Source organism: Callorhinus ursinus, unplaced genomic scaffold (genome assembly GCF_003265705.2).
Source record: "Callorhinus ursinus isolate GAN/ISIS: 27379988/994484 unplaced genomic scaffold, GSC_fseal_2.0 scaffold11, whole genome shotgun sequence".
NCBI classification, from domain to species: domain Eukaryota; kingdom Metazoa; phylum Chordata; class Mammalia; order Carnivora; family Otariidae; genus Callorhinus; species Callorhinus ursinus.
The window spans coordinates 37,093,075-37,110,542 of NW_027397073.1; the positions used below are offsets into that span (position 1 = coordinate 37,093,075).

Genomic DNA, 17,468 nt, shown 5'->3' on the forward strand with positions numbered 1-17,468 from the left:
AGACGAACCATGAGAGACGATGGACTCTGAGAAACAAACTGAGGGTTCTAGAGGGGAGGGCGGTGGGGGGATGGGTTAGCCTGGTGATGGGTATTAAAGAGGGCACATCCTGCATGGAGCACTGGGTGTTATACACAAACAATGAATCATGGAACACATCAAAAACTAACGATGTAATGAATGGTGATTAACATAAAACAATAAAAAATTAAAAAAAAAAAAGACCTAAAGCCTATGCACTCCTCCCAATTTCTCATGGAATATCTACTGAATCATTGCCCGTATCACTCTACCAACAGTTCATGCTAGGTCACTATGTGAAGTCTCGGTCTCATAGCTGACGAAGCAGCTTTTTGTGTAGTGTAAGATGTAGTGGTATGAATTGACCAGAACAAACCCACAGTCCACTTCTACGCAATGGACCACTCTCTACAGTTGCTCTTTCTGTGACTGAGTCACTGTCTCTGGGCTCTTCTTAGATCTACATTACTTCAACTGTTACAGCTCCTTACCACTGCTCCCCCTTAAGTGCAGTACACCAGCCCTCACCAAAGCCAGTAACACCCTCTACTTGCCACAAGTAGAGCATTCCCTTCCCCCCAGCTCCCAGAGAAGAGAGCCGGGGGGCAGAGAAAGCCCAGAGGGCCAGGGGTGGTATCAAAAGAAGCCCCCAACACTTCTAGAAGAACCACCATTTAACATGCATGCAGATGGTGAGACATGAGAGAATGTTCTTCTATAATGAATTGTTTTCTTTATATTTCACAGGGGTATCCCAGAATACGTTGCTTTTCTAAGCAAGATTCTAGTATTACTAGAAATCTAAATCAGTATGAGGAATGCATGAGTATTTACTTCAGGGATTCAATTATAAGATCACAGGGGAAATTAAAAAAAAAAGGAATAAAAAAAAGCAGGAGTTTTTTTTAAACATAAGATTTAAACACAATTACATATAATTTTAGAGTTGACATACACATTTTCATTAGAATGTGTCTCCTTATTCAGTTTCTTAAAGTTCTTCTGTGAATTGTCATACAAAGTTATCTAGAAGAAATCAAAGTGGAGAACGATCTTCTTATGGAGAAGAGAAACTGCAGGAAATCGTGTTGGCATGAGTTTCCTATGTACATGCTTCTTATTGTCAAACAATGTGGTCATAAAAGCCGATGAGTGTTAATACTTGGGCAAGATCAAACCTTTGGAAGGGAGGGAATAAATGCAGAGAGGTAATTTGCAATCTGTCTGAATTACGTAATGGTTACAGGGTGGAAAAAAACCCAATCTGCAGAGTTGCGGTGTAGAGTTGCTAAGCAATCCAATTGTTTTTTCCAGGTATGCAATTCTAACATGCCCAAGCATTTGACAGCGACTCTTGACACTCCTTTTTTATAGTGTCTACATGGCTGATAAGCTGTACATTTAAGAACATAATTCAGAAAAAAATAGGTTAGAAAAAGTACTTTTCTTTGAAGAACAGGAAAACTTAAGCTACTTGGCTTGATTTTTTTTTTAAAGTAGGAGCTCAACATGGGGCTTGAACTCATGATCCTGAGATCAAGACCTGAGCTGAGATCAAGAGTTGGAGCTTAACTGTCCCAGCCACCCAGGCACCCCACTGGCTTGGATCATCTTAATTGTGTGAAACTCGATGGCCCGCTAACGTTTCAGATGTTCCCATACACAAAGTGCCCATTAGTGTTAGAGGCCATCTGAACAGGGAGATCGGCTGGATGTCTACTTTTGTCCAGGGATTGGTTCCACCTTTGCTTCGTATTCAGGGAGGCTGGAAGAAAAGGAACCTGAATGATCTGGATCCAAGTATGAAGGAGAAATGAACAGGTCTCCACTGGGTATGATCTGTGTTGTTTTTACGTAACTGTATTCCCAGATCCTAGCCCATCCCCGGACACATAGTAGGCATTCAATAATTATCTGCTGACTTCAGGGACACAAAGCTGTATGTTACAACATCAAAAGGACATCTAAACGGTACCTTTACTCAAAATCTCCATCTTCCTCTTCTTGGCCTGAATCTTAACCACATTAAAAAACCTAGTTTGAATAGCAGTTCAATTAAATTATGCTTCATAAATATTTATTCACCATCCACTAAATTTGCATGGCTGTTTGGCCAAAGACCCAAATAAGGCTAAGACAAGAACCTTTTCTAGACTAAAATAATCTTTGAATACTACAGCATTTATTACTTGAAACATTACTGTCCCTCTTCTGCTGCCTTGAATCTTTGTGTCCCAGTCTTATGCACACATGTACATGCATAAAACACTGCATCTTTTCTCTGCCTTCAGCAAACATTTTCTGCCTAAAATGTCCTTTTGACACTTTTTACACTTGAATAGAGAATTCTCATTCTTTAAAGGTTAGTCTAAATAGCACTTCTTCTATGAAGTTTTGCTATTCTTTGCACAGAATGAACTATTTCACCATAATGGGTATGGAAGCCCAGAAGCGGGTTGACTTGTATTTTAATTAGATGTCTCTCTCCTAATTGACTGGTAACTCATTAAGACTGGAAGTGGTATCCAACCCACCTTTCTACTGTGTTAGCACAGTGTCTACTACAACTATAAAACTGACAGCTCCAGAATTTCTGCCTGGAGCTGGGAAACAGGTATGGGAATAAGGGGACAGAAATGGATGGGAAATGGGTGAATATTCTTTAATACTGCATTAGCATGTGCCTTCCTAGAAGGCTAAGAAAATCAGCTTTTCATGCTGAAGGGGTTGGGGAAGTACCAGCAGACGTCTTAGCAGAGCTCCTGCCACCGGGTTTACTGAACTGAAAGAAATACTGGGAAAACAGTGATACCTTGATGCATCCGGCCTTTGGGGGGACCAGACTTGTAAAACAACTATTCTAGACGATGTTCTTTTTCCTCAAGAGCGCAGAAAGGAGGAAATGAGGATATGAAGTCCTCTCAGACACAAGCTTGTTAAAGCCAGCCTGGATTCAACGTGAGGAAAGGGCTACATTCTTGAGATTTAGATTTAAAGGGTGGACCAGGCACCCACGTGCTTAAGTCTGTCTCTAGAGGAGGCATTAAGTTGGCTATGGCTTCACTGGCCAGGAATCATTCTGAGACAGCCGAATAGCTCTCTTCCAAGGAGGGGGATGAAATCTCAGAGCCACCCTGTCTTGCTTGGAGAGAAAGAATTCAGAGCAGGAGCGGGAACAAAAGGCAGAGAGGAAAGGCTCTTTCTCTACACCATCCTCAGTAAGTAGGGCAGGGAAAAATCATTCTGAGACTGGGAGCAAGCACCTGGGTGTTTCTCCTAATGTCTCACTACCTTTGCTAAGAGAGGCCTTGATGAGACCACTGGGTCACACCCTTGTCATCAAAAGAATGCCCAGACACATCTCCTGTCTTCAAGCGGCAATGTAAAGGATGAGGGTACAGACTTCTAACTCCTCCTCCTCTAACATCCAAGAGATGTTCAATGGGCTCCTGATTAACAGATAAGGAAAAAAATCAAATACATACGTGTGCACACAACACAGTGAACTACCATACCCACAGCCATCACACATACAGCAAGGAGGGCATAAGTTTGGATCCAAGGGGACCCCAGTTCTAGTGTCGCCCGTGAACATTTAGCTTCCCTGAGCTTTTATCCTCCTATATAAAATACAAATTAAAAATTCCCATTCTTCCATGCAGGGCTGTTATAAGAATTAAAGTAAATACACATAAAGGCACGAAAATGGTAAAGAGCAATATATAAAAGCTGAGGTCTCCTGATATCATTCTTATACTCCTTAAGCATAAAACTATGTATTACGTGCCTGGTTAAAATAATCAGAGCTGTAAGAATGAATAGGATTGAACTGGATTGTTTCAGATATGAAATATGAATTTCCAAAAGGCATGTTTTAGATTCAAAGGGCAAAGAACCAAAGAACAAAAGGAGGTCCTTGGTCTCCCACTAGCAAAGAAAGGCTATGAACACATTCCTGAGATCCTCCAGTTTATCTACTGAAAAACATCCAAGGGCTTTTCCAGGCCCCAAGTCTTTCCCCAGATAAACATATGAGGTGCTTAAGTAATCACAAGTTCATTTACGAAAGGAAATGGCTATTTTCCCCCAATTTTATACTCTTCCTGTTAAAGTCTTTGGATGATTTAAACTGAAAAGGGAAAGAAAAAGCAGTATGAATACAAAGTAATGTTTTATAAGGAACAAATCCATCATGTAAAGTAAATGACATCTTTAGAAAAATCAAAACAACTCAATATATCGGAATATACTCTTTTTTTTCCCCTTAAGATACTTGTTTTTATAGATCTTGGTGAATAATTTCAAAATAAACATATATGCTTTAAAAGTAAGCATCTTATAAAAGAGACAAAATGAGAGGAGAAGGGGCTCTAAAAGTTTCTGAAATTAGAATTATAAATTACAAATGAGTCTTAAAATCCACTATGTCCTTGGGCTCCAGCCTGATGTTTCCCAAACTCTTCACCAAGATTCCTGGGACCATGGAGTCAGGCCTCCAGGCAGCCGAGCTGGTGGAGTCAATGTTGGGGCTTCTCAAGTGCATTCCTAGTCTTGGCCCTATACTTCCACCCGTCTGAGCCTCATCACCTGGACCCACCACAGTGCAACAGTGCTCATCTCTGGACTCATAACCATGGACCCATTCATGGTTTTTGAGCCAGTAAAACTCAGCAGAGTCTTGCTATAGATTAGAAGAAAAAAGAACCTGAATCCAAAAAATTGTGTGATAATGGGTTCCTGAATTAGCAATATACTTAGAACCCTGAAGATGGCATTCATCTAGGACATCTGTGAATTTTCCCAAATAACGGAAAATAAAGTCTAGAATTTAAGGGATTGCTTTGTACAAATTCATACAATTATTAACAGTTTTTGGGATTTTATTGAGAATTCTCAAAGGTATTAATTTGAGTTTCTAATAAGATGTCATTAATTAGCTTTGTTTCTGTTAAGGTATTATATATTTAGTTCATTGTGACTACACGTTCCTTGATTTTTTGTTAAGTATAAATACTGCCAGTCTTCAAGAAAATAATCACATTCTAGGTGATATATTTTCCAGTCTATTTCCCCTATTTTATGGTGTTCATGATTACCTATGAGGAACTCCAGTAGAAATGAGTAAGAATAGAAAGGACGCATCTGTAGATTTGTACCTGTGAAAAATATTAATGGAGTCACATGACACTTACCTAGTTAGGGACCTGAGCAGTTATCACTGAGGACTGGCTCTATGGAATTTAAGATGTTTGTTGTGGGGTGCCTGGCTGGCTCAGTTGGAAGGGCATGCAACTCTTGATCTCGGGGTCATGAGTTTGAGATTACTTAAATATATAAAACTTGAAAAAATATTTGCTGCATTTCTCACAAAGAAATGAGCAATTCTATGGTTTCCTGAGAATATCCCATGCATGCATAGTTGCTTCAAATGCAGTAAAATCAATCTTCACATACTCCTATGATGAGATCATGAGGAAAAATTGTATTTCTCTTATAGAAGACAACATGCTTCATGTATTTCAGGGCTGTACCTAATAAAACACATATTATCTTACATACTGGTCACCCCATCCAACTCAAGAGGGAGGATTTCTGAGGTCTTTCCCAAACTATGGTCATTCTAAGTCATCCAGGCAGCACCCACCCAACTCCCAAGGAACCCGAAGGAAGGTCCTTCTTTACAGACTCCCCATGACTCCACCCCCTCCCTCCTTTGTATATCCAAAGCTCTTCCAAAGCAGCACTTACCACAGCATGGTCTCTAGTCTTTTGCAAGGACAGAACCATGCTGTACTGAGCTCCTAGAGGACAATGACCACTTTTTTTTTTAATTTAAATTCAATTAACATATGGTATATTAGTTTCAGAGGTAGAGTTCAGTGATTCATCAGTTGTATACAACACCCAGTGCTCATTACATCATGTGTCCTCCTTAATGCCCATCACCCAGTTACCCACTCTCCTCCAGCAACCCTCAGTTTGTTTCCTACAGTTAAGAGTCTCTTAGGGTTTGTCTCCCTCTCAGATTTCATCTTATTTTCCGCCCCCTTCCCCTATGATTCTGTTTTGTTTCTTAAATTCCACATACGAGTGAAATCATACAATAATTGTTTTTCTCTGACTTATGTTTTATTTATTTGGGTTCCCAGGGCCCAACCCAAGGAAAGGCTCAAAACATGTGTACCAAATAAAACTAAACTGATTATCAGAACTGAATACAGTAATGAGCTAGAGGAAGATGTGGCTGATTGCTTTCAAAGATGTATTATCCATATACATAAAAAACCAAATCTACAGGGGCAGTTTGATCAATGAAGTGAATACATACACACTTTTTTTTCCCACAAGGGTATTTAGCATTACAAAAGGCAGTAAACAAAAAACCCAACAGAAACAAAAGCACCAACTTATGTTTACTTTCAGTATTGCACAACAAAGGAACAGTCAACAAAACTAAAAGGCAACCTACCCAATGGGAGAAGATATTTGTAAATGTCTTATCAGATAAAGGGCTAGTATCCAAAATCTGTAAAGAATTTATCAAACTCAACACCCAAAAACCAAATAATCCAGTCAAGAAATGGTCAGAAAACATGAACAGACATTTCTCCAAAGAAGACATACAAATGGCCAACAGATACATGAAAACATGCTCAAAATCACTTGGCATCAGGGGAATACAAATCTAAACCACAATGAGATTACCACCACCTCACACCAGTCTGAATGGCTAAGATTAACAAGTCAGGAAATGACAGATGTTGGCGGGGATGCGGAGAAAGGGGAACCCTCCTACACTGTTGGTGGGAATGCAAGCTGGTGCAACCACTCTGGAAAACAGTATGGAGGTTCCTCAGACAGTTGAAAATAGAACTACCCTATGACCCAGCAATTGCATTACTAGGTATTTATCCAAAGGATACAAAAATATAGTGATTTAAAGGGGCACCTGCACCCCACTGTTTATAGCAGCAAGGTGCAAAATAAACCTATGGCAAGAGCCCAGATGTCCATCAACAGATGAATGGATAAAGATGTGGTGTGTATATATACATAATGGAATATTATTCAGCCACCAAAAAGAATGAATCTTGCCATTTGCAACGACGTGGATGGAACTAGAGGGTATTATGCTGAGCAAAGTCAGTCAGAGAAAGATAAATACCATATAATTTCACTCATGTGGAATTTAAGAAACAAAACACACAGGAAGGAAACACAGATGAGCACAGGAAGGAAAGGAAAAATAAAATAAGATGAAAACAGAGAGCAAGGCAAACCATAAGAGATGTTGAACTCTAGGAAACAGAGGGTTGTTGGAGGGGAGGTGGCTAGGGGAATGGGGTAACTGGGTGATGGGCATTAAGAAGGGCACTTGATGTAATGAGTACTGGGTATTATATGCAACTGATGAATCACTAAATTCTACTCCTGAAACTAATAATACAGTATATGTCAATTACATTGAATTTAAATGAAGAATTTAAAAAAAGATATATGTAAATAAACAAATTTAAAAGGAAAAAAAGACTACTGTATTCCATATTCTGCTCAAAAAAGAAACTCCCTTTCATCCTGTGCATTAGTTGAGACACAGGAGTATACTGCCCACTGCAGTGATTGAACCTGAGGCTGGACCACTCCCTCCATTACTCAACTAACTTTTTGCCCCCTTGCTCTTTAATTAGTCGGTATACTAAGACCAAGTAAATGGATTTTAAAATAAAACTGGGGGGAAAAAATGTCACCAAAGAAAACTCCAAACAAAAAAAACCCTTACCTCTCTACATAATAGGTCACAAACATGAATAATATTCCATTATAATACAATTACATCTATAACCATAGCAACACAATCCAAGAGGACTTAATTTTCTTACAGCAAATAACAGTCTGATTTTATAAAGCTAAGTAAGCTCTTGAGCTGACAGACACAGATGAAACATCCTTACTTGGTTTCAGTTCCAGAGAGCCAACAGGAGAAGGTCTACTAAATTTAGACTCTGAGCTGATTTCATCACTAACCTGTCCTGAAAGAGGTCTCTGCGGAGAGAAGAAAAAAGGCCAGGGGACAACACACTAGGATGGGATTAACCTATTTAAGAGGCACAGACTGCAGTCAGAAATGGTCACAAAGAATATTCTGCTAGGCTCACAGCACCTGTCCAGGCCCCGGGGCATGGCAGATAGCCGCACCTTTGTGAACCCAAGTGTTTCTGGGAAGACTCGTCCTTCCAGAGAGCCATCAAGGACCCAGAATTGTATATGTGACTACAGTGACTGCAATATGACCAGCTGAATCTAGAAGCTTTCCCGGAAGAAAAAAAAAATACAAGAAACTTGATCCAAGACAGAACTTGAAATAATTTAGAGAAGCACAAATTGAAACTGAATCAAATACTGATCGTGTTTCTTTTTAAGCTAGTGAAGAAAACACCTACATTTTTCCATCTGAAAAAATAGTTTAATTTCAATTAAATTTTACTAAAATACTAAAATGCTCAGGAAGATAACTGAGCTGTTAGCCAGCATGGTGACAGTCCAGGCAGTGCCCACCTGACATGCGGTTTGTGTCTCTGAAGGTGTAAAAAGTCAGCAGTTGGCTGGTCCTGCGGAATGGGTGGGAAGGAGTAAGGGAGAGTCGCACAGAGAGGACAGGCAGTCTGTGCTGGGCTTTGGAGGAATGGGAGAGCCACTGGCCGCAAGGGGGCTGGGCAAGCCCCGGTAGTGACTCAGCAGCAGACCCAGTGGCTTTGCAGCTTAGATCCCCGTAGGCAGGAGAGGCTGGGGACACAGAAAAATGGAGGCCAAAAGTTTCAAAGGAGGTTTCATGTATGAGAACAGGGGAAGCAGGCTGCAGAGGAAAAGGAAAAGGGACATTTCTTCCACCCCCATCAAATTCCTCTTCCCATTTCTTCCTGTTCCTCTCCATATAGCCTGCTACCTTTGTGGTCAACTCCAACATGGTGTCTCAAGTTGTTAAAGCTGTTTTTTCTTTTTTTTCTTTCTGGATTTTTAGCACCATGCTGTCCATCCTTCCTCTTGAGTACCTTATAGAATATTCACTGGTTTGAGCTGGTACTGAAGCAAAAACAAAGTATCTCACTCCACAAAAAGCTGTGGGAATTTTATAAAGCAACTGAACCACAACCTAGTATTTTGAAGCTGAATCAATCTTGTGTTTCATGGGGTTCAATCCCCTAATTCAACTGTGGGAAATCCACAAATACTGTTCATTTTTACAACAGATTTAGGTGATTACAGGTATATGTGCACATCCACTGTTATACTGCTGTCCATTTACACAGCCTCTTCTTTCACCTGAAAGGTAAAGGCTGCTTTTCACAAGAAATGAAGGCACACTAAATACGCATATGATTCTGGGACCCAGATTTACTGTTCAAAGGAAATTTTCATAAGGTTACATCCGTGGAATAAAATAACAGGAGATAAGAGTGAGTCATTTCATTGTTTTGCAACTCACTGCAATCTATCTCCAAGTGTTAGGCCTTCTCACACCACCTCTCTTTTAAGATGCTTATATACAAATCAATGTCATATAAAGGCAGAGAATCCTGAAGAAAAAGGAACACAAATGTGAAGCAGTAGGTTGCTTCTCTATGAGCTATAAAGAAAAGCTGACATCAGGTTTAGTACTAGCTGGAGGGAGATCTCTTAGCTGGAAATAAAAAAGAAAATAATGCAAATGGGAAAAAAAAAAGCCAAAGGGGAACTGCCAGAATTAGAGCATAAGTCTTTCACAAAAAGAAATAATTTTACTGAATAAGGAAAAAATCAGTTTAAATGTGTGAAGTTATTTTGTGTTTTCCCACAGCATACTAAAATACAACCACACACAGTACACTGAAGTCACTAAAATAAAAGTTGAAGAAAAAACTATTAGCCAAGAATTTGACTACTTGTAAGTACGATGAGGAGAAATCACTTAGTGATTTGTTCTTATCCTAACAGCGCTGTCCTAGCTGCCTTAAAGGTCTTATTGAACAATGAAGGGTATAAATAAATAAACTCATAAATCAATAAATAGATTGCTTCTTCCTGCTAAATGCCACTGAAGAAGGGAAGAGTCACAGACTAAATTATGAATGAGGAAACTGTGCCCGATAGGTTTTGGATATTTTAACTTTATTTCTTGTGGTTTGGGGTTTCTCTAACATGCACTGTAAGCTCTTTGCTACAGCACAAAAGTACTGGGGTGCTTGTTAAAATAGAGATTTTAGGCTTCACATCCAGAGAAACTGATTGAGAAGGTCAAGGATCCTAAGAATCTACATTTTAAGGAGCCCCACAGGAGATTATAAATGCATATGGTCTACAGTTTGAGGAAAGTACTACCTAAAATTGAAGACCTGTCTTTGTACTACACGGATTAACATGATTTAGGCAAAAAACATGTTAACCTCTATCCTACAGTTTTTTGAGCCAAAAACTGTTTCAGAGCAGGAAGGAACCTTTAAATCTACTTTATTCTTCAGAATCATCAACCTTGTAGCCTTAGGGAGCCAGTGAGTTATCTTAATGAAAATTACCTGTTCAGGAGTGACCAAAATGGTTTCTAGCAGGTTTCATCAAGCTGCAAGTGGCTGTAAAATGCATACCAATGCTTTAAGAGAACTCTACAAGAATCTTTCACAAAGGCTGCTGAAAATTTTGTGGCATTTGCTTTATTAGAAATGCGAAAGATGAGCAAAGAAATTACTTACATCTATTACTACTCTAAAAATTCTGATTGCCTTCTCATTGCATTTGCTAGCAAAAACTCTCCATGCTTATTACAGAGAAAATGCTGTTCACGGGCTCATCTACCACTGAACTCCTTCCTTCCCATCTCTTTTCTTGATAACCAACCCTATTCCCCTTATCCACATGTGCATACGCCCACTTTGAGAGTAAGATACACCTTTCTGTCTTTGCCCCTAGCAGTTGCAAACGGATTTTCATGCACCCTGCAGCAAGCATTTCTGAGTGAACGGTATGTGTCAGTCACCGTGGAGAAATGGAACTAGTAACAATGACGGTACTGAAAGAGTGTGCACTGTTAACAAGGGGATTGCTAACAACAGAAAACTCTGGGGTTCCCCCTCCCCCCAGCAAATTAAAAGTAAAATGCTGGAGCACTCTAGAATGCATAGCAAGAATAGTACCATAAAATGTGACTGTGTAGAGATCTGCAGTTGAGTGAGATGTAACAGGGGCTGTTGCCAATAGTGACTATTGGGGTCATTTCAACAGGCCAACAATACAGACTTCGCACATCACCACAGTCTATGCCAGCTTTTCTTCAGCTTGTACTCAAGGGCAAAGAACTGGTTGGTGAGCATCCATTATTGATCTCACAAATCACAGGACTTAGGTTTGAGGCCTGGGCGCAGGGAGGGTGAGTGAGTTAATGCCTTAGCTCTAGCCAACCTCACTGTGTTCCTTGGGAGACAAACAATCATGGGAGAAGACCTGTCAATACTAGTGAAAGTCTGTCCTCTAGAGTGTTCTCAAATCTTGACCTGGACAAAGGAGAATATAGTCACTGGAGGGTGGTGGACTCAGGCTTATCTGCGGGGGACCCTGGGGACTTTCCAAATTCTGACTACACTTCATGAAATCTCCTTACACAGGCCCTCCTGGGAAAAACAGGAGGGGTCTTCCCCTGTACGAGCTCAACCTGCTAACTCCTCCGTTATCTGTTATGTCTTGCGGAATTTCATGAGAACACACTTCAGGAATATTTCCTAATACCATTTTCATGTCAGAGCCAGAGAGGAAATCTCTTACCTGTAAGTTTCCACAAGAAGAAAATACTTCCTATATCCAAAGGAAGACTTTCCCTGATAAATACTCTAAAAATGAATTACTTTACCATGGGCACGTTTTTATAACATGCTCCTACTTTATCACTGAAGTCAAATCTTCATTTTTTTTTTTTTTTAGTATATGTGCTGCCAAAGCGAGCACTTCATTTTTTTTTAAACTCAACGTGCATTCCCTGCAGACCTACTTTATACCAGGCATGGTGCAAGTACCTGACGATACCTGCATCTGATGAAGAATAAAACTCAGTCCTGTCCTCAAGGACTTCTGGTGCCTTCAGGGGAGCAGGAGTTGGACCTTCTAACACAGCATGGTCAAGTCTTACTCTGGAAGAGTGGGCACAGTGTTTTGGGAGATCTGGGGAACTCTTCAGAGGGGTGACAAGAGTCAGTGAGATTTTAACACAAATGAAAAGAAGAAAGACCTTTTCAGCAAAGGGAGCATGAAAAAAAGTTATGGGATGCAAAAGGCAGTCTGTAGGGAACCCAAGAGTATTTTGTAGGACTGAGGTATGGGGAGAGACGCAGAAATTGAGGAGCTAGGATGCAGCAAAAACAGAAAAACCTTTATCGGCCATGAAAAACAATGAATTTTATCCTGTAGGAAGGACAAGGTGGAGCCTGGGAGGTTTTTTAAGTAGGGGCTGCAAGACCCAATCTGTGTTTTAGGAACAGAAGCGTGGTTGCTGATGCAATGACTGAGAAGCGCCCAGAAGACCAAGAAGAAGGCATTATAGAGACCGTTTGTAATAGATGTTGGGACTGTTCTATGCTCTTAGATGCCCACGGTCATTTCCCTCTGCATGTTCTTTGGTTATATCTGAGTTTTTCCCCTTTAATTATATATCAATACTGGTATTTTTTTCTACCCAAGATGCATCATCTGTGGTTCATAAAATAACATTTCACATGAGTAAACACTTAGGTAAATACATTCTTAAAAAAGAATCCCTTACCTGAACAAAGCTGTTCCACTTTTGTGTAGTTTAAAGATACTATGTCATTAACCCATGCGATGATGTCATGTCTGCTCATAGTCTCTTGGGTTATCGAGGTAGAATACACATTGACCGCCATTCCCCAACTAGAAAAAGACAAATAAGGAAAAAATTAACTCTGAAACATAAAAGGTCAGGACCCCTGGCAGGACTCTAAGGGATGGAAAAGGCCTGCTTCAGCTGAGCCTTTTCTCTTCTCTCTCTCTTCCACATATTTGCTGAGATACAACTAAATTTCACATATTGTTCATGCAGTACCACTCCACATTCCCACCTGCTGCTGGACTCCAAGGTTTTTTAGGTTCTGAGATATCTATTTTCTCATGTAACTTGGTCTCACCGTGTGTGGTATTAAAAAGTTATCAGGTCTGTTAAGAGCATGCACCGGAGTCACCTTTCATCTTTCTGCGTAACTTCATCATACTTTCATGACTTGTCAACAGTGCCCCTTCGCACACTCCTTGGAGATGTAAACGGGAGCTCCGTTGTATTCAGTTGCTCAGGCTATAAACACCATGCCCATTCTTGCCTCCTCTGTTTCCCTCACCACCACATCCAATCCATCAGCAAATTCTACTGGCTCTACCTTCAAAGTAGAGCCAGTCTTTCCCACTTTGGTCAATGCTCACCTGACGCTTTGCAGTAGTCTTTTCCTGGGTCTCCCACCATGCACCCTTGCCCCTCCACCCCCACGTATTCTCAGCACAGCAGCCAGAGTGATCCTAGTTGCAAAATCAGATGCTCTCTCTCCTTAGTTTAAAACCCTCCAATGGTTGCTCATCCCACAGTACAATTGAAATTCTTACCAAGCTTTAGCTGGCCTGATATATTCTGACACCTTTCCTTACTACCCTCTCCCTCACTCCACTCCATCAGGACAACCTCCTGGTTTTCTTTAACTCCTCAAGCTCACTTCCTCTTCAAGCCTTTGTACTGCTGTGGCTTCAGCTAGGTCCATTCCCCAGTTTTGAGGTGCATGCCCTCACTTCCATCTCCTATTCTTCTTCTCTTCATAGACCTAGGAGAGAAGCTCCACGAGGGCAGGGATTTTGTTCATTTTATTCTTTGTATATCCCTGGTGTCTAATTCAGTTCCAGACGCAGAGCAGGCTTTCAATACAAATGCTGAAAGCAGGAATGTGCTCCCCCACCCCCCTCCCATGTAAAGTAAGCAGGGCAGTAGATAAGCTAGGTAAGCTATGTACTTTTTCTTTAATCAGCTTTGGAGAAATTCACTTTAGAAATGGGCTTCATATAAGTTTCATTCGAAAAAAAATCCTCAATCTGGTATTCTCTATTTCTAAAAGCTTTGGACAAAGCTTTTATAAAAATATATAAAAACATTTGAATAATTTGAAAGACATGTACTGTCTAATTACAATGAGTCTTCCCTTTAATTTACTCCTTCTGTTTCATGACACCTATTTCCCCAACTTTTCATCAGAGTGATATATATAGAAAAAGTTTTGCTTAAAATATTTTGTTATCTATAGTTCTGTGTAATTAGTTTCCTTTTTTTAAATTAATAAACTTTATGTTTGAGTTCTTCATAGCAAAATTGAATGGAAGTAGAGTGTTACCATATACCCCATTTTCCCCACATACACACAACCTCCATCACTATCCACATCCCATACCAGCTGCTACATTGTTACAATCAATGAACCTACACTCATGCACTATCATCACCCAAAGTCTGTGGTTTACAGTAGGGTTCACTCTTGGTGTGTACCTTCTACGAGTTGTCACAAATACACAATGGCATGTATCCACTATTTTAGTGTCATACGGAGTAGTTTCACTGCTCTAAAAATCCTCTCTGCTCCGCTGATTTATACCTTACCCCCAGCAATCTCTGGCAACCATGGATCTTTTTACTGTTCCATAGTTCTGCCTTTCCCAGAATGCCATGCAGCTGGAATCATACAGCATGTAGCCTTTTCAGATTGGCTTCTTTCACTGAGTAATGTGCGGTGAAGGTTCATCCATGTTGTTTCATGGCTTGATACCTCATTTCTTTTTAGCACTGACTATTCCACTGTCTGAATGTACCACTCAGCTAATGAAGGACATCTTGGTTGCTTCCAAGCTTTGGCAATTGTGAATAAGCTGCTAAAAACATCCATGTGCAGGTTTTTGTGTGGACATAAGTTTTCGATTCATTTGGGTAAATACCAAAGAGCATTACTGATGGATTGTATGAGAGTATGTTTAATTTTATAAGAAGTTACTAAACTATCTCAAGTGTCTATCCAAAGTGGCTGTACCCATTTTGACTTCCTTCCAGCAATGAATGAGAGTTTCTGTTGCTCCATATCCTCACCAGCATTTGGTATTGTCAGTGTTTTGGATTTTGGCCATTCTAATAGGTGTACACTAGTAAAAAAAATTTTTTTAACATTTAAACCTGGTTGAAACTTTGCAATTTTACTAATTCTGTGCAACATATAATACTTAAATCTTTAAAAAATTATGTATTTATAAATACAAAAGAAAGAGTGCGCATCAGGGAGGGGGCAGGAGAGAGAACGAGAAGTTCAAGCAGATTCCGCACTGAGCATGGAGGCAGACGTGGGGCTCAATCTCATGAAACTGAGATTATGACATGAGCCAAAATCAAGACTCAGACGCTCAACCAACTGAGCCACTCACAGGCCCTTACTTACATAATTTTATGTGAAATGTGTGTATCAACTTTTATTTTGAAAAATTTTACTTTAAATATTTTATTTATTTGACACAGAGCGAGCATGAGCAGGGGGAGTGGCAAGCAGAGGGAGAGGGAGAAGCAGGCTCCCCGCTGAGCAGGGAGACCAATGCAGGGCTCGATCCCAGGAACCTGGGTTCATGACCTGAGCCAAAGGCAGATGCCTAACCAACTGAGCTACCCAGGCGTCCCCCCAAATTTTATATATATAAAACTTATTGTGAAAGTTTTTTGATACATCAAAAAACCAGCTGTGTTTATAATCTTTGCTTCAAGTTATCAATATTGGTCAATTCTGTTCCATTTATACTAGTCAGTACTTTGTCCCAAATCCTACCCTCCGTGCCCCAAGCCAGTTTGTTTTGAAGTGCCAAGCATCTTATTGTTTTGCTACAAGTATTTCAGTATGTTTCTCTGAAAGATAAGGACATTAAAAAAACTCTAGCATGATCACATCTGAAAATAAAAATAATATCAAATATGCATTACAATGTCTTATAATTTTTTTCAGTTTGTTTGAATCTGGACAAATAAGTTTTAGACATGATTCATTGATATGTACTTTAAATTTCTTTTATCTGTAGATTTCTCCTCCATTTCTAATATTTTCTTTTTTTTTTTTAATTGTTGAAGGAACTGGGTTGTTTTTTTGTATAGTTTCTATGATCTGGATTTTGCTCACTGTATCCCATTGGTGTAGTTTGACATATTCCTCTATCCCTTGGGTTCCTATAGATGGGTCATTTGATCTACAGGCCAGAGAGGATTCAAGTTCTAATTGGGGGTTTGGAGGCAGGACTACCTTGCAGTGTTTGAACTCCCCTCAGGAGACACATAATGTCTGACTCCCTTTGGGACATCGTTAGCTATTAATATTTGTTTAGATCCACCAATTCTTTAGAGACTTCAGAGTCATATTCTATTATTCATTTTTGATTACCTAGAATAGTTCTATAAAGAGAAATTTCCCAAGTATTGGTCACATAACAAAGACAGGACAGATGCCTGATTTATTTACCATTTTTCAAAATAATGAGGTAGTTCTCTACTATTCTCCAAACATGACTAATGAGGTTTTTATTTTTGAAGTGGAATTATGAACTCATAGCAAGTATGTTTCAATCCACGTCTCAACTGACCACAGTTTAAATCTTTACTGGTGTGAGCTTGCAAGAACTTATTCAAGCTGGTTTTTTAGTTCTTCTGACAAGGTCCCAGTAGTCTTTGATCACTTCCTTGCTTTCTGGTATGACAAAATGTTCCAGGCCCAACTTGGACATTTCCTGCCTTAGACACAAAACCAGTTATTTCTTCTAAGGGTTCCTTATTTCTGTAGTCACAAATGGTATTGAGAAATAAATATTTTTAAGCATGGCTATATAAGACAGAAAAATCTTGTTTTACACAAAAATCTATGTAAAAGAGTTGTGTTTGGAGTGCTTATTATGTTTATTGCAATAAAAATCTGCTTTCTACCTACTGTGCTAAATGCAGACTTTTTTTTAAAGATTTTATTTATCTGAGAGACAGAGCATGAGGAGGGGAGGGGCAGCAGGCAGAGGCAGAAGCAGACTCCCTGGCTCAGCAGGGAGCCCAGTGTGGGCTCGATCCCAGGACCCTGAGATCATGACCTGAGCTGAAATCATATTCTTGACTGAGCCACCAGGTACCCCAAAGATTTTTTTTTATAAATATAAAATATCCATCTATCCCCAAAAGCACCCTCATCTCTAAATTCTCTTCCCCCGAAGACCTAAAAAAACCTTCTAGTATTGGCATTTCAGATAACGGGACCACAGTCACTGCTTTTCTACAAAAGGTTTTGGAGTATCTGGTTAATAACGTGCACTGTTTTCTTTAGTCTATTAAACAAAACTGTTTGCTTTTAATACCTAATCAACTCTGAATGACTATGTAA

At 39.8% G+C, this 17,468-nt stretch overlaps 1 protein-coding gene across 4 annotated transcripts in view; it reads right to left on the bottom strand.

Annotated features, from left to right (window-relative positions):
- MAPRE2 (microtubule associated protein RP/EB family member 2) overlaps positions 1-17,468 on the bottom strand; it is a 159,409-nt gene that overhangs the window by 58,261 nt on the left and 83,680 nt on the right. For all 4 annotated transcript variants that reach the window (XM_025886361.2, XM_073898350.1, XM_073898351.1 and 1 more), the window contains one exon: positions 12,803-12,930. In XM_025886361.2, the coding sequence (XP_025742146.2) occupies positions 12,803-12,923 (121 nt within the window). In that variant the 5' untranslated portion in view covers positions 12,924-12,930. The remainder of the gene's footprint in view (positions 1-12,802; positions 12,931-17,468) is intronic.